At 47.4% G+C, this 17,589-nt stretch overlaps 1 protein-coding gene across 1 annotated transcript in view; it reads left to right on the plus strand.

Moving 5' to 3' along the window:
- The window catches only part of MRPL15 (mitochondrial ribosomal protein L15), a 59,917-nt gene extending 56,607 nt beyond the window's left edge, over window positions 1-3,310 (plus strand). The window contains exon 5 of the mRNA XM_063924991.1: window positions 2,749-3,310. Within this exon, the coding sequence (XP_063781061.1) occupies window positions 2,749-3,086 (338 nt within the window). The 3' untranslated portion in view covers window positions 3,087-3,310. The remainder of the gene's footprint in view (window positions 1-2,748) is intronic.
- Window positions 3,311-17,589: the final 14,279 nt, after the last annotated feature.

A 17,589-nucleotide genomic window follows, 5' to 3' on the forward strand; every position in this document is an offset into this window, starting at 1 on the left:
GGCATTCAGGACTGGGTCCTGGTGACCACGGATGCAAGCCTCCGAGGGTGGGGAGCAGTCACACAGGGAAGAAATTTCCAAGGTCTGTGGTCAAGTCAGGAGACTTGCCTTCACATCAACATCCTGGAACTAAGGGCCGTATACAACGCCCTACGTCAAGCGGAGACCCTGCTTCGCGACCGACCGGTTCTGATTCAGTCAGACACCATCACCGCAGTGGCTCATGTAAACCGACAAGGCGGCACAAGGAGCAGGGTAGCGATGGCGGAAGCCACCAGAATTCTTCGCTGGGTGGAAAATCACGTAAGCGCACTGTCAGCAGTGTTCATCCCGGGAGTGGACAACTGGGAAGCAGACTTCCTCAGCAGACACGACCTCCACCCGGGAGAGTGGGGACTTCATCAGGAAGTCTTCGCACAGATTGCGAGTCGGTGGGAACTGCCACAAGGGGACATGTTGGCATACCGCCTCAACAAAAAACTACAGAGGTATTGCGCCAGCTCAAGAGACCCTCAGGCGATAGCTGTAGACGCCCTGGTGACATCGTGGTTGTTCCAGTCGGTCTATGTATTTCCTCCTCTTCCTCTCATACCCAAGGTGCTGAGAATCATAAGGAAAAGAGGAGTGAGAACAATACTCATTGTTCCGGATTGGCCACGAAGGACTTGGTATCCAGATCTGCAAGAAATGCTCACAGAGGACCCGTGGCCTTTTTCCCTAAGACAGGACTTGTTGCAACAGGGGCCCCGTCTGTTCCAAGACTTACCGCGGCTGCGTTTGATGGCATGGCGGTTGAACGCCGGATCCTAGCAGAGAAAGGCATTCCGGATGAGGTCATTCCTATGCTGATAAAGGCTAGGAAAGAGGTGAAAGCTAAACATTATCACCGCATATGGCGAAAATATGTTGCTTAGTATGAGGCCAGGAATGCCCCTACGGAGGAATTCCAGCTGGGCCGTTTCCTTCACTTCCTACAGTCGGGAGTGAATTTGGGCCTAAAATTGGGTTCCATGAAGGTCCAAATTTCGGTCCTATCCATTTTCTTTCAAAAGGAGTTGACTTCTGTACCTGAAGTTCAGACGTTTGTGAAGGGAGTGCTGCGTATTCAGCCCCCTTTTGTGCCTCCAGTGGCACCTTGGGATTTTAACGTGGTGTTGAGTTTCCTGAAATCCCACTGATTTGAACCACTCACAACGGTGGAGTTGAAATATCTCACGTGGAAGGTGGTCAGTCTACTAGCCTTGGCTTCGGCTAGGCGTGTGTCAGAGTTGGCGGCTTTGTCACACAAAAGCCCCTATCTGGTTTTTCCATGCGGATAGAGCAGAATTGCGGACCCGTCCACAATTTCTGCCGAAAGTGGTTTCATCCTTTCATATAAACCAACCTATTGGGGTGCCTGTGGCTACTACTGACTTGGAGGATTCCGAGTTGCTTGGTGTGGTCAGGGCTTTGAAAGTTTATGTAGCCGGAACGGCTAGGGTCAGGAAAACAGAGTCTTTGTTTATCCTGTCTGCTTCCAACAAGCTTGGTGCTCCTGCTTCAAAGCAAACTATTGCTCGCTGGATCAGTAACACGATTCAGCAGGCTCATTCTGCGGCTGGATTGCCGCTGCCAAAATCAGTTAAGGCCCATTCCACTAGGAAGATGGGCTCTTCTTGGGCGGTTGCCCGAGGGGTCTCTGCATTACAGCTGTGCCGAGCGACTACTTGGTCAGGTTCAAACACTTTTGCACAGTTCTACAAGTTGATACCCTGGCTGAGGAGGACCTTGTGTTTGCTCATTCGGTGCTGCAGAGTCATCCGCACTCTCCCGCCCGTTTGGGAGCTTTGGTATAATCCCCATGGTCCTTACGGAGTCCCCAGCATCCACTAGGACGTTAGAGAAAATAAGATTTTACTTACCGGTAAATCTATTTCTCGTAGTCCGTAGTGGATGCTGGGCACCCATCCCAAGTGCGGACTTCTTCTGCAATACTTGTATATAGTTATTGCTGCAATAAGGGTTATGTTATGGTTGCATGAGGGTTGACCTGATGCTCCGTTGTGGTTCATACTGTTAACTGGGTAAGTTTATCACAGGTTATACGGTGTGATTGGTGTGGCTGGTATGAATCTTGCCCTGGATTACCAAAATCCTTTCCTTGTAACGGTCAGCTCTTCCGGGCACAGTTTCTCTAACTGAGGTCTGGAGGAGGGACATAGAGGGAGGAGCCAGAGCACACCAGAACCTAAATTCTTTCTTAAAGTGCCCATGTCTCCTGCGGAGCCCGTCTATCCCCATGGTCCTTACGGAGTCCCCAGCATCCACTACGGACTACGAGAAATAGATTTACCGGTAAGTAAAATCTTTTTTTTTTTTTTTACCAGTTATCTGGGGATTGCAAACCCATCATATATTTGTTGAGAATGTTTGTGGTTTTTTTTTTTCCATAAGTATTTTTAGGGTAAATGCAGAGAAATGTAAATTGCTTATATGTATGCTTTTGTGATATAATATTGTATTTAACTGCTAAAGCCTTCAGACAGGCATGTAATGTACTTTCTCAGTACTTGTTATGGTACCATTTACTTATTTTTCCAATTTTATTAAATAATTTATTGTTTTGTCCTTGACTAGCACATCTGACAGAATAATAGGTCTGACATACAGGGTTTTGTTACCTTTTCATTCTCCTACTAACTTTAATGGTTTTGCCACTATTTATATATTTTATGGTTTTAGTTTTTGATAGCATTTTGCTTTTTGCAGAGGTTCTGTGTAAACCGGTCCCATTTTTCATGCGGGGAAAGCCAATTCCCAAACGAATGCTTCCTCCAGAAGACTTGGTAAAGTATTATACCGATGCTGAAAGCCGCGGGTACTTGGCTGATCCAATAAAAGTTGCTGATGCTAGGAAGCACCTTGCTCAGAAATATGGTTACATTCTTCCTGACATCACCAAAGATGAACTGTATGAAATGCTGTGCACACGCAAGGACCCACGACAGATATTCTTTGGTCTTGCCCCAGGCTGGGTTGTCAACATGTCAGAGAAGAAGATCCTAAAGCCCACAGATGAACATTTGCTCGCATACTACAGCTCATAAGTAACAGGAATGACTGCTAATAATGATGTTCCATTCCGTCAAATCTGGAATTAACCTGTTGCATTTTGAAGGGTCAGTGAATGGTAAATCTGGAGCAATTGGCAAAGTACTTCCAGAGACCTGTTCACGCTGCATTGACATTCTTATTGTCACATTCTACACATTTCTTTTTTTGTTTAGTTATTACAATATTTTGAATAAAAAATATAATGCGTTTGCATACAGCTACGTTTCTGGAATTGTTTGTTCTTCAGATGTCCGAACTCAGTAACACAGACCTGGCCAACCTGTGGCTCTCCAGCTGTTGTGAAACTACAAGTCCCAGCATTCTCTGCCACAGTTTTGCTATTGGGGAATGTTAAAACTGTAGCAAGGCATGCTGGGATGTGTCGTTTCCCAACAGCTGGAGAGCCACAGGTTGGCCAGACCTGCAGTAATACAGTTTCTGCCAATACGCTGGAGTAGAGAGAAATTCTGCCAGAATTTATAAATATTTTCATCACTTACTGTATGTGAGTGTGCAGGTGTGCCCTCATACATCTAGCCCCAATAAGCCATGCAGCACGAGATACCTGGCGTGTGTGTGCGCCACCAGGTTCTGTGCAACTCTGCTAATGTTGGGCAGTTTTCTCTATTTTTTATTTTTTTTAACTGACACCGCATCTTATTCACAACATAATGCGATTAGGACACACAAGAAGACTGCTGATTGATTTTATATGTGACACTTTTATATATGTGTAAGACTGCATACGGAACGAACAGAACAGAACTTGTGTTGGACAAAAACTGCGACTGCTACATTGTAGCACTTTGTATGCAGATTAACGGACTCTGGGGGTCATGGCGAGTTGATCGCTAGCTGCCGTTGTTCGCAGCTCAGCGATCAAGCAAAAAAATCGTCATTTCTGTGCATGCGTATGCACCGTAATGCACACGTGCGTCGTACGGGTACAAAGCCCGTTGTGGTTGTGCAAAGGTTATAGCAAAGTTTTTCAGTTGCACTGACGGCCGCAAGAAGTTTGACAGGAAGGGGGCGTTTCTGGGTGTCAACTGACCGTTTTCAGGGAGTGTTTGCAAAAACGCAGGCATGTCTGAAAAAACGCAGGCGTGGCTGGGCGTTCGCTGAGCGGGTGTATGACGTCAAATCCGGACACGATTAGGCTGAAGTGATCGCAAGTGCTGAGTAGGTTCAGAGCTACTCTGAAACTGCACAAACTGTTTTTGCAGAGCTTGGCTGCACATGCGTTCGCACTTCTGCTAAGCTAAAATACACTCCCCAGTGGGCGGCGGCGGCATAGCGTTTGCATGGCTGCTAAAACTATCTAGCGAGCGATCAACTCAGAATCTGTCCATACAGATATACAAGTGACATATATCAAATTAGCACAGTCACTGTCTATACCTGCAGGAGAAAGCTGTAATTGAAGTGCAAGAGAAGAGTGCCCTGCTCCAAGGAGCTTACAATCTAGGGGAAGAGGGAGACAGACAGGTGACATAAGGCACAAGCAAGCAGAAGGTGGCCTGGTGTTAAGAAGTAAGCGAGGCAGAGATGCCAAGGCATGAGGATGGGAGAGTGGCCTCAACACTGGGTTATGCGGAAGCTCTGACAGGCTGCGCTCCATGAAGGCTCAGCAACATGCATGTGTAGACGCTACTGAGGGGCATCCTGGGCCAGCGTGATCACCCTAAGACTGGTAAAACAGCTAACTGGTTAATCCTGCTGTTAGCATCAAAGACCTCAGACCAATATAATTTAATTGTGCGGGAAGCCGCGCGCCATTACAGGGGGTGGGGCTTCTCAGAGCGGATCCAGCACTCACCAGCGCCAGTTTATCCCTGCAGATCACTGAAGCAGGACGCTGACATCGAGCGCTGACCCACACATAACTCCATAACCTCTGCGGTACCAGGGTGTTATAGACCGGGGGGGGGGGAGTGTACTTAGTACTAATTAACCTATTAAGGTTAGTTAGTGCCAGGCTTTTATCATAATAACTGCCCACAAGGGTGCTGTGTGGCTGGCTCTTTATACTCTGTGACTCTCTGAAGGTACTCTGGGGGAAACTGTCTGACATTTTCCTGTATGTATGTATGTGTGTAAGTGTATATATCCACATGACCATGTCTAAGGGCTCTGTGTCATGCATCATGTGCTGCAGAGTGTGTATCTTCTCCTGAGGAGTCTATTCCATGTACTCCGGACTGCAATGTGTTTTCCCAGCCTTCTGAATCCGAACCCTCATGGGTGGATTCTTTTAAGGGGAATGATCTCCCAGATTTCATCAAGGGTGTCATATAATGAGAAAGAGACGCAGTTTTTGAGAAAATCTGTAGAGGGTTTGAAGTTTTCAGCTCCCACTACTTCCTCAAATACCCCACCTGCATACCCGAAAAAACGTACACTTGCCGAGATAATGCAAGTTGACACTGATACCGATTCTGATACAGGGGACGGTGATGGGGATATGCAGGGGGGTGATGCATCCCTTGCTAAAGGGGTGCAGCTAATGATTGAAGCCATTAGGGATGTTTTACATATTTCTGAGAAGGTACCTGAACAAGTAGAGCAATCTTATTTTACAAAAAATAGCAAATCCTCGCTTACCTTCCCCGCTTCTAAGGAGTTAAACTCTTTATTTGAAAAATCCTGTGAAAACCCAGAGAAAAAATTCCAGATCCCTAAAAGAATTCTCATTGCTTTCCCATTCCCTGAAGAGGATAGAAAGAAGTGGGAAAACCCACCTATAATAGACGCTTCTGTATCTAGGTTGTCTAGAAAGGTGGTTTCTCTTACGTCCTAGAGGATGCAGGGGTCCACATTAGTACCATGGGGTAAGAGTGTCCGTCTCCTCGGGCACAGTTTCTACACCGTGAGGCAGATGTATTAAGCCTGGTGAAGTGATACAGTGGAAGGTGATAACGCATCAGCCAGTCAGCTCCTAACTGTCGTTTTTCAAACCCAGCCTGTAACATGGCAGTTAGAAGCTGATTGGCTGGTACTTTATCACCTTCCACTTTATCACTTCACCAGGCTTAATAAATTTGCCCCTGAGTCTGGTAGGAGGGGCATAGTGGGAGGAGCCAGCCCATACTATTAATTTCTTAAAGTGCCCATGGCACTAGTGGACCCGTCTGTACCCCATGGTACTAATGTGGACCCGAGAATAGCATTTACCGGTAGGTAATTAAAATCCTATTTTCTGCCTGGTAAGTGATCAGGTATTCATGATGGCACAATTGTTAAACGCAGCGTTCCTTACTGGGGGGTATTTTAACTTCCACTATATTATTTATTTATTAGCGGGTTTCTGATGTAGTGCAGCAAATTCCGTTGCGCTTTACAATTGGAACAATATTAGTGGGCACTTTTGGAAATACTGGTAAAGTTACCATTTGTCTTGCACTGAAGCTTTGAATTGGAGCTGGCTGGCAAACCAGTGTCATTTGTTTAGCCCTATGATGATGGGATTCAGTATGATTTACCGGTGGGCGGGATGCCGGCTGTCAGTATCCCGACAGCAGCATCCCAGCTGCCCAAATGCCGGCAGCTGGGGCAAGCGCAAAGAGTCCCCTTGAGGACTCACTGCGCTCGCCACAGGATCTATTCCCAGGCTATGGGTGTCGTGGACACCCACGAGTGGGAATAGTCCTGTTGCGCTGAGATTCTGGCTAACTGCATTGCCGGTTGTCGGGATTCCGGCATCTGTATCCTGACCGCCGGCAAATTAAACACATCCCTGATGATGTACAGTATTGCAAAGACATTCATTTTACAGTCTTGCGCATACTTCCCCTCTAGTGTGTTTATTTACTATTGGCCTTGGCTGGCAGATCATATACAAGTGCTAGCATGCTCCGGGTACCCCTGTCTGAAGTACTGCCCACTGGAGTATTGACACTATTCTAAAGCTTTTACAGCCCTCTGAACATTTACTCCAGTAATAAGTGTATCATGAAGTGTTTTCAATGATGCTACTACTCACAGGTCTTTAAGTCTGCACTTTGGTCATCACTACACGTCTTTACTGATTTCTGTAGGCTTGACTTTCAGTCTTACTCATTGACAGCATTTGACCAAAATTTCCTCCAGTCAGCAGTACTACAATTTCTCTGACGTCCTAGTGGATGCTGGGGACTCCATAAGGACCATGGGGAATAGACGGCTCCGCAGGAGACTGGGCACATCTAAAGAAAGATTTAGGTCTATCTGGTGTGCACTGGCTCCTCCCCCTATGACCCTCCTCCAAGCCTCGGTTAGATTTCTGTGCCCGGCTGAGCTGGATGCACACTAGGGGCTCTCCTGAGCTCCTAGAAAGAAAGTATAGTTTAGGTTTTTTATTTTACAGCGAGACCTGCTGGCAACAGGCTCACTGCAGCGAGGGACTAAGGGGAGAAGAAGCGAACCTACCTAAGTGGTGGTAGCTTGGGCTTCTTAGGCTACTGGACACCATTAGCTCCAGAGGGATCGCACACAGGACCCGACCTCGTCGTCCGTTCCCGGGGCCGCGCCGCCGTCCCCCTTGCAGAGCCAGAAGCAAGAAGGTCCGGAAAATCGGCGGCTGAAGACTTCTGTCTTCTCCAAGGTAGCGCACAGCACTGCAGCTGTGCGCCATTGCTCCTCATGCACCCCACACACTTCAGTCACTGATGGGTGCAGGGCGCTGGGGGGGGCGCCCTGAGCAGCAATATTAACACCTTGGCTGGCAAAACTGACACCATATATAGCCCCAGAGGCTATATAGGTGTAAATTACCCCTGCCAGAATAACACAAAAAGCGGGAGAAAGCCAGCCGAAAAAGGGGCGGAGCCATCTCCCTCAGCACACTGGCGCCATTTTCCCTCACAGCTCCGCTGGAAGGATCGCTCCCTGGCTCTCCCCTGCAGTCCTGCACTACAGAAAGGGTAAAAAAGAGAGGGGGGGCACAAATTTAGGCGCAGTATAATATATATATGCAGCTATAAGGGAAAACACTCTTTATAGGTGATATCCCTGTGGTATATAGCGCTCTGGTGTGTGCTGGCATACTCTCCCTCTGTCTCCCCAAAGGGCTTTGTGGGGTCCTGTCCTCTGTCAGAGCATTCCCTGTGTGTGTGCTGTGTGTCGGTACCGCTGTGTCGACATGTATGATGAGGAAAATGATGTGGAGGCAGAGCAAATGCCTGTAAATGTGTTGTCACCCCCTGAGGGGTCGACACCTGTGTGGATGGACTTATGGAAGGAATTACGTGACAGTGTCAGCTCCTTACATAAAAGGTTTGACGACATAGGACAGCCGGCTACTCAGCTTGTGACTGTTCCAGCATCTCAAATGTCATCAGGGGCTTTAAAACGCCCGCTACCTCAGATGGCAGACACAGATGTCGACACGGATACCGACTCCAGTGTCGACGACTATGAGACTAGTGTACCCTCCAATAGGTCCACCCGTTACATGATTGAGGCAATGAAAAATGTATTACACATTTCTAATAGTACCCCAGGTACCACAAAAAAGGGTATTCTGTTCGGTGAGAAAAAACTACCAGTAGTTTTTCCTGCATCTGACGAATTAAATGAGGTGTGTGAGGAAGCCTGGACTTTCCCCGATAAGAAATTGATAATTTCTAAACGGTTATTGGCAGCGTACCCTTTCCCGCCAGAGGATAGGTCACGTTGGGAAACGTCCCCTAGGGTAGATAAAGCGCTTACACGTTTATCAAAACAGGTGGCACTACCGTCTCCGGATACGGCCGCCCTAAAGGATCCTGCTGATAGAAAGCAGGAGGCTACCCTAAAAGCTATATATACACACACGGGCATTATATTGCGACCAGCGATTGCATCAGCATGGATGTGCAGTGCTGCTGCTGCGTGGTCAGATTCCCTGTCGGATAATATTGATACCCTGGATAGGGACACTATTTTGCTGACAGTAGAGCATATAAAGGACGCTGTCTTATACATGCGTGATGCACAGAGGGATATTTGCCGGCTGGCATCAAAAACAAGCGCAATGTCCATTGCCGCCAGAAGGGGGTTATGGACTCGGCAGTGGTCAGGTGATGCCGATTCAAAAAGGCACATGGAAGTTTTGCCTTATAAGGGGGTGGAACTGTTTGGGGATGGTCTTTCAGACCTCGTTTCCACAGCTACGGCTGGGAAATCGACATTTTTGCCACAGGCTACCCCACAGCAAAAGAAGGCACTGTATCAAGTACAGTCCTTTCGGCCCCATAAACACAAGAGGGCTCGAGGCGCATCCTTTCTGCCGAGAGGCAAAGGTAGAGGGAAAAAGCTGCAGCATACAGCCAGTTCCCAAGAGCAAAAGTCCTCCCCTGCGTCCGGTAAGTCCACAGCATGACGCTGGGGCTTCACAGGCGGATCCGGGTACGGTGGGGGCCGTCTCAGAAATTTCAGCACACAGTGGGCTCTCACAGGTGGATCCCTGGGCCCTTCAAGTAGTATCTCAGGGGTACAGGCTGGAATTCGAGACGTCCCCCTCCCCCCCGCGTTTTCTAAAATCTGCCTTACCAGCAACTCTTTCTGCCAGGGAGGCAGTGTTGGTGGCTATCCAAAAACTGTATTCACAGCAAGTGATTGTCAAGGTACCCCTCCTTCAGCAAGGGAAGGGTTACTATTCCACAATGTTTGTGGTACCGAAACCGGACGGTTCTTAAATTTAAAATCCTCGAACACTTATATCAAAAGGTTCAAGTTCAAGATGGAATCGCTCAGGGCGGTTATTGCGAGCCTGGACGAGGGAGATTTCATGGTCTCCCTGGACATCAAGGATGCGTACCTGCATGTCCCCATTTACCCTCCTCACCAGGAGTACCTCAGATTTGTGGTACAGGACTGTCACTATCCGTTCCAGACGCTGCCGTTTGGGTTATCCACGGCACCGAGGGTCTTTACCAAGGTAATGACCGAAATGATGATACTCCTTCGCAAGAAGGGAGTTTTAATTACTCCGTACTTGGACGATCTCCTGATAAAGGCGAGGTCCAAGGAACAGTTGGTAGTGGGGGTAGCACTTTCTCGGGAAGTGCTACAACAGCACGGCTGGATTCTCAATATTCCAAAGTCACAGCTGGTCCCGACGACACGTCTTCTGTTCCTGGGAATGATTCTGGACACAGACCAGAAAAAAGTGTTTCTTCCAGTGGAAAAAGCCGAGGAGTTGTCATCTCTAGTCAGAGACCTCCTAAAACCGGGACAGGTGTCGGTACATCAATGCACACGAGTCCTGGGAAAAATGGTAGCTTCGTACGAAGCGATTCCATTCGGAAGGTTCCACGCAAGGACTTTCCAGTGGGACCTGTTGGACAAATGGTCCGGGTCCCATCTCCAGATGCAACAGCGGATAACCCTGTCGGCAAGGACCAGGGTGTCGCTGCTGTGGTGGCTGCAGAGGGCTCATCTACTAGAGGGCCGCAGATTCGGAATACAGGACTGGGTCCTGGTGACCACGGATGCCAGCCTTCGGGGCTGGGGCGCAGTCACACAGGGAAGAAATTTCCAAGGACTGTGGTCAAATCAGGAGATTTCGCTTCACATAAATATTCTAGAGCTAAGGGCCATTTACAATGCCCTAAGCCAAGCAAGGCCCCTGCTTCAGAACCAGCCGGTACTGATCCAATCGGACAACATCATGGCGGTCGCCCATGTAAACAGACAGGGCGGCACAAGAAGCAGGAGGGCAATGGCAGAAGCCACAAGGATTCTCCGATGGGCGGAAAATCATGTGTAAGCACTGACAGCAGTGTTCATTCCGGGAGTGGACAACTGGGAAGCAGACTTCCTCAGCAGGCACGACCTCCACCCGGGAGAATGGGGACATCATCCAGAAGTCTTCCAAATGCTGGTAAACCGGTGGGAAAGACCACAGGTAGACATGATGGCGTCCCGCCTCAACAAAAAGCTAAAAAGATATTGCGCCAGGTCAAGGGACCCTCAGGCGATCGCTGTGGACGCTCTAGTAACACCGTGGGTGTACCAGTCTGTTTATGTGTTTCCTCCTCTGCCTCTCATTTCCAAGGTACTGAGAAAAGGGCATTCCGGAGGAAGTCATCCCTACCCTGATCAAAGCCAGGAAGGATGTCACTGCAAAACATTATCACCGCATTTGGCGGAAATATGTTGCTTGGTGTGAGGCCAGGAAGGCCCCAACGGAGGAATTTCAACTGGGTCGATTCCTGCATTTCCTGCAAGCAGGGGTGACGTTGGGCCTCAAATTGGGGTCCACTAAGGTCCAGATTTCGGCCCTGTCGATTTTCTTCCAGAAAGAACTGGCTTCACTGCCTGAAGTTCAGACTTTTGTCAAAGGAGTTCTGCGTATTCAGCCTCCTTTTGTGCCCCCAGTGGCACCTTGGGATCTCAATGTGGTTTTGGAGTTCCTGAAATCACATTGGTTTGAACCACTTAAGACTGTGGATTTGAAATATCTCACGTGGAAAGTGGTCATGCTGTTGGCTCTGGCTTCGGCCAGGCGTGTGTCAGAATTGGCGGCTTTGTCCTATAAAAGCCCTTATCTGATTTTCCATATGGATAGGGCAGAGTTGAGGACTCGTCCTCAGTTTCTCCCGAAGGTGGTATCAGCGTTTTCACTTGAACCAGCCTATTGTGGTGCCTGCGGCTACTAGGAACTTGGAGGATTCCAAGTTACTGGACGTAGTCAGGGCCCTGAAAAATTATGTTTCCAGGACGGCTGGAGTCAGGAAAACTGACTCGCTGTTTATCCTGTATGCACCCAACAAACTGGGTGCTCCTGCTTCTAAGCAGACTATCGCGCGCTGGATTTGTAGCACTATTCAGCTGGCGCATTCTGCGGTGGGACTACCGCAGCCTAAATCTGTAAAAACCCATTCCACAAGGAAGGTGGGCTCATCTTGGGCGGCTGCCCGAGGGGTCTCGGCTTTACAACTTTGCCGAGCTGCTACTTGGTCAGGGGCAAACACGTTTGCAAAATTCTACAAATTTGATACCCTGGCTGAGGAGGACCTGGAGTTCTCTCATTCGGTGTTGCAGAGTCGTCCGCACTCTCCCGCCCGTTAGGGAGCTTTGGTATAATCCCCATGGTCCTTATGGAGTCCCCAGCATCCACTAGGACGTCAGAGAAAATAAGAATTTACTCACCGGTAATTCTATTTCTCGTAGTCCGTAGTGGATGCTGGGCGCCCATCCCAAGTGCGGATTGTCTGCAATACTTGTAAATAGTTATTGTTACACAAATCGGGTTGTTATTGCGAGCCATCTGTTCAGAGGCCTTGTTGTTATCATACTGTTAACCGGGGTTCCTATCACGAGTTATACGGTGTGATTGGTGTGGCTGGTATGAGTCTTACCCGGGATTCAAAATCCCTCCTTATTGTGTCAGCTCTTCCGGGCACAGTGTCCTAACTGAGGCTTGGAGGAGGGTCATAGGGGGAGGAGCCAGTGCACACCAGATAGACCTAAATCTTTCTTTAGATGTGCCCAGTCTCCTGCGGAGCCGTCTATTCCCCATGGTCCTTACGGAGTCCCCAGCATCCACTACGGACTACGAGAAATAGAATTACCGGTGAGTAAATTCTTATTATCTGAAAGCCAGAGTTTATTACATGAATTATCTTGCTTTTCATTTCCTGCTTTGGGACAGCACAAATGTAAGCACTGACCCAAGGTCTGTAGGAACATAGTTTTGCTTACTGGTGCCTCCATTTCTTTTAAGCTTGTAGCTGTGACTGCATTGTTCCCATCCAAATGTTGCTTACACTTATTTTATTGGAACACTAAACTGTGTGGATTCCTGTTTTTGTTTCTAATAATTTCATATTCCTATAAGAGATTCTTCTGCCTCTGCTAGACAAATAAGGAAGTGTTTTAAATGTCAATGATTTTCCTGCCCTCATGCATCATAGCATCTATAGGTCATTCCATGTCAAGTGTTCCATTACAAATGACCTTATTATTGTTATTTGCATACATTTACTACTATAATAGTGTCTCAAATATATATATTTTTTTATCTTGTGATTTAAAAAAAAAGTATTTGATGTTCCACATGCATAGGCTTAAAGAAGTCAATATTTCAAGCTCACATGCTCTCAATTTTGAGGCTATATTGTTATCAAGTATAAAAAAAAAACTATTTTGGGGGCCTTTTTTGTGTGGTTATAGCATTTTTATAGTTTCTTAACTAGGAATTATCTGGATTGAATCCCTTGCCCTTTTTCAGTCAAAGGAAATGGGGTTATAGCCTCTGTTTTCATCAATATTTGAAGCTTGGATTGCAGAGCCTTCAACTCGGTGATGGAACGCTATACTGTAGCCTTCCACTACAATCTGTAGTGCCCACTTGAACCTCTATGCAGTGGGCCCAAGTATGTACTACAGTACATACTGTGAAAATCTGCCCTCTACAGGCATTGTAGAGGCTGGTTCTGGACATAGTCATTGTGGATACCCTGATTATTATTTTTTTTTTTTATTCTCTCATTCTTAAAACCACAAAAGGATTGCCTGGTGGTAGGAAAATTGTGTCTGTTTATACTGCCTACCAGACTTATAAATTCTCACATTCTTTAGCTACCGGCACATGAAAAATGAGTGAGAATATCTTTTTGAGACTGTGGCAAATCATACCTACCAACTGTCCCAATTTTTGTGGGACTGTACAGTTTTTTTTTTTTTTTGGCCACTGTCCTTCCCTACTTCACTGTAGAGAATGTTGGGAAGTATGGGAAATGGATAGCTTTTTCATCAGTAAATATATGTATACATTTCCTTCATAAGTGAGGATAATCAGGATATCCTTAGATCAGTGATTCCCAGACTCTGTACTCGAGGCTTTGTGCACTAAGATGGTTATTCAGACTTGTTAGCAATTGGGCAAAACCATGTTGCACTGTAGGTGGGGCAGATGTAACATGTGCAGAGAGATTTAGATTTGGGTGGGTTATATTGTTTCTGTGCATGGTAAATACTTGCTGCTTTATTTTTACACTTCAGTTTAGATTTCCTTTTGAACATACCCCACCCAAATCTAATCTCTCTGCACATGTTACATCTGCCCCACCTGCAGTGCAACATGATTTTGCCCATTAGTGCGTGCCTTTTGGTTTGCTAACAACTCTGAATAACCCCCCAAGTATGGGAACCACTGCCTTACACTGTAACCAGAGAGCTTTTCTGGCTAGTTGATGATGCCATAAGTGTGGGTTCACAAACTCTGTCCCCAAGGCACCCTAACAGTCCAGGCTTGAAGGATAACCTGGCTGCTTATGGCTGAGCACAGATGGTTAAATCAGATTGACTGAGGTACTAATTTATTATCTGAGCCCAAGCATGGTTATCCTTAAAACCTGGACCGTTAGGGTGTCTTGAGGTACGAGTTTGGGAACCTCTAAGTTACAGTGTTCAATTAAATATTCAATTCCTTTATGTACAATTCTTAGGCCTGTATCCCATTGCCAGCGTTCATTTAGTGCAATGCAAATACAGGCTAAAATAGCCCGATAGTGTATCGGGCTAACCAATTCCAGACCGTTTTTACCATGTGGTAAATTACCTGTTTTTGGGCGATTAACGCATGGGATCTCGATTAAGTTCCTGGGCCCATGCTTTATTGCGCAAAAACGGGTTTCTTAGGGCTGCTTATCGGGAAGGCATGCAAAGCCTCATCCCCGATAAATGCCGACGGTCAGGGGATAATTGGATAGCCTGTTTTGGGCTCCGCAACCATGTTAAGTCCAATCAAATTTAACCTTTAGTAACAAATCCTTAAATGTTTAATGTCAGTGAAGTGTTATCTTTATGCTGAGCATTAGAGATATGTGTGGTCCCCTATTCTAATTCATCATTGTGCTTTTGTTTGTGCAAAACCCCCCTCAAGTGTTTTTGTTCTGATTCAGGTTAAGGTTCGTTAAAAAAAAGATCATCCGCTAAATCGATAACGGCTAAAATCATGAAATTTTTGCAATCCAAAACCCAAAATTTGGATTTAAAATCCGAATTCTGAACAGCGGTTAGATTCAAGACCTGATTCAGTGTAAAGTCGTTCTCCCCTGCATTCGTGGTGGCTACGAAACCTCCAACTTGGACAAGGGTTGTCCATTCTGGATTCCAGACTGGGTACTTCTCACCATGAACGCCAGCCTCTGGGGGTGGGGAGCGGTCACTGGCAGTCACTCCTTTCAGGGCCGTTGGACCCCAACAGAGATGTACCTTCCAATCAACTCCTGGAACTTCGGCCGGTTTACTGAGCCCTAACACTGGTTCAGGACCTTCCTTACAGCTCTCCCGTTCAAGTGCAGTCAGACAGTGCCACGGTAGTGGCTTATATCAATCAGCAGCGGGGTACTCGCAGTGCCACCGCAATGACAGATTCTCGCCTGGATGGAACACCATCTTCCTGCCATCTACACGGTCTCCATACTGGGGGTACTCAACTGGGAAGCAGACTTCCTCAGTCGCCAGAATGTGCACGCTGGAGAGTGATCTCTACACCCAGATGTCTTTCAGCTTCTGGTGATATGGCATCTTCTGAAAGTAGACCTCATGGCCTCCAGACACACAAGGTACCCATGTACTGGTCCAGGACGAGGGATCCAGACACAACCTTCGCGGACGCCCTAACAGTCCCACGGTCTTTTCGTCTGGCATATCTCTTTCTTCTGGTATCTCTTCCCAGAGTACTTTGCAAATTCAAGGAGGCTCTGACATGGCCCAAATGCCATTGGTTCACGGATCTCCAGTGTCTCTTCATACACGTGCTGTTTCCACAGGATTAGTATGAGCTCCCGACGATCAGGAGACAGACGCCGGGATCCCGACGGTGAGCGCAGCATGTCCCCTCGCTGCGCTTGCCATGCTTTGGTTGCCACAAGATTTTATTCCCCCTGGGGTGGTGGCATGGACCACCACCCAAGTGTGGAAACTAGCCTGTGGTTGGGACTCCGACCGCCGGTATTGCAGTTGGTGTTGGGATTCCAGCGTCGTATATTGACTGCCGGGATCCTGTCCATCGGTCAATTCACAGCCTCCCAGTTCCACTTCCTCTTTGACCAGACCTCTTGTCACAGGGTCCCTGTCTACACCCGGACCTAGCTCACTTGTCTTTGTTAGTGTGTCAGTTCGCATCTGTTATCATATATGGCACTCCTACTTTCAGTGGTGTGCCCATCGACAGTATGATCCTCTGATTTCTAGACTCCTGGCACTTCTGAAGGCCAGCCTTGATGTGGGCCTCCGCCTGGCTTTTCTTAAGGTTCAGGTCTCAGCTCTGTCCGTATGCTTCCAGAAAAGACTTGCTCTCTTAGCAGATATACGTACCTTCCTTCAAGGGGTACTACGGATCCAGCCTCCCTTTTGTTCCTCCAGTTGCTTCTTGGTTCTTCGGGCCTTTCAACAGCCTCCCTTTGAACCTTTGGATTCGGTTGACCTCAAATGGTTGACCACGAAGACTCTCTTCCTCCTGGCCATCGCCTCAGCCTGCAGAGTCTTGGACTTGGGGGCATTCTCATGCCGCACCCCCTTTATGATTTTTCATCATGATTGACGGTCCTCCGGTCTAAGCAGGGATAACACCCCAAGGTGGTATCCAAGTTCCATATCAACAAGTAAATTGTATTACCAGCCTTCCATACTCCTGGCCATACTAGTGGTCCGTACTAGTTCCATTAGGAAAATGTATTCCTTGTGTGTTCTTCATGGATTCCACAAACGTGGCTGGACGGCTAATAAACAAACTTTGGCTAGCTGGTTCTGCTTCACCATCTCACAGGCCTACACGCAAACTGATTTTCCATTACCAGTTTTACCAATTACAGTCTCTGCTCACTTGCTCTGTGGGACCTACGTGGTCTTCTGCCCACACGTTTCTTAGGTTCTATGCCTTTGATACGTTTGCCTCTCAGGATGCATCCTTTCAGCTTAGGAGCATTCCGTATTACTACTGCTTTGGAAACTGAGACTGAAAATGAGTTATGGTAAATTTTACCTTGGTTAACTTTTTTTTTTCTTCGAGGTCCATAGGATCCACGGGGCACCTACCCTGATGCACCTAGCTTCAATGGGTTACTCTTCTTGGTCCCCCGTTCCCTTCTCCTACTAGTGATTGCGTTTCCTGTGTGTACCATTCTTCCTTCTCTCCAGCTCCTGCTTTGGGCTTATTAACTAAAACTGAAGAGCCTGAGCTGTGGGCAGGGTATGAAGGGAGAGGGGTCCAGTGCATCCTGGAATCTTGTAAAACCTTTGCGGTTCGGTGCCTGTCCTGGTCTCCACCAGCATACACCAAGGTAACCTTGTGGATCCTATGGACCTAGAAGAAAGAGTTAACCAAGGTAAGTTTCTCCGTAATACAATTTTTTTTCCCCCAATGCTGTTCTCAGATGATAACACATGATACAGTGCATTGTCTCTTTTAGTTACCATAGGCCAATGACAGGGATTGTAGACTGCACTGCATTCCCATATTTCTGGCACAGTTCTAACAGGAAATCGCCTAATTGCCTTATAGCATCCGTGAAGATGTGTCCAAAT

Source organism: Pseudophryne corroboree, chromosome 5 (genome assembly GCF_028390025.1).
Source record: "Pseudophryne corroboree isolate aPseCor3 chromosome 5, aPseCor3.hap2, whole genome shotgun sequence".
Lineage (NCBI taxonomy): Eukaryota > Metazoa > Chordata > Amphibia > Anura > Myobatrachidae > Pseudophryne > Pseudophryne corroboree.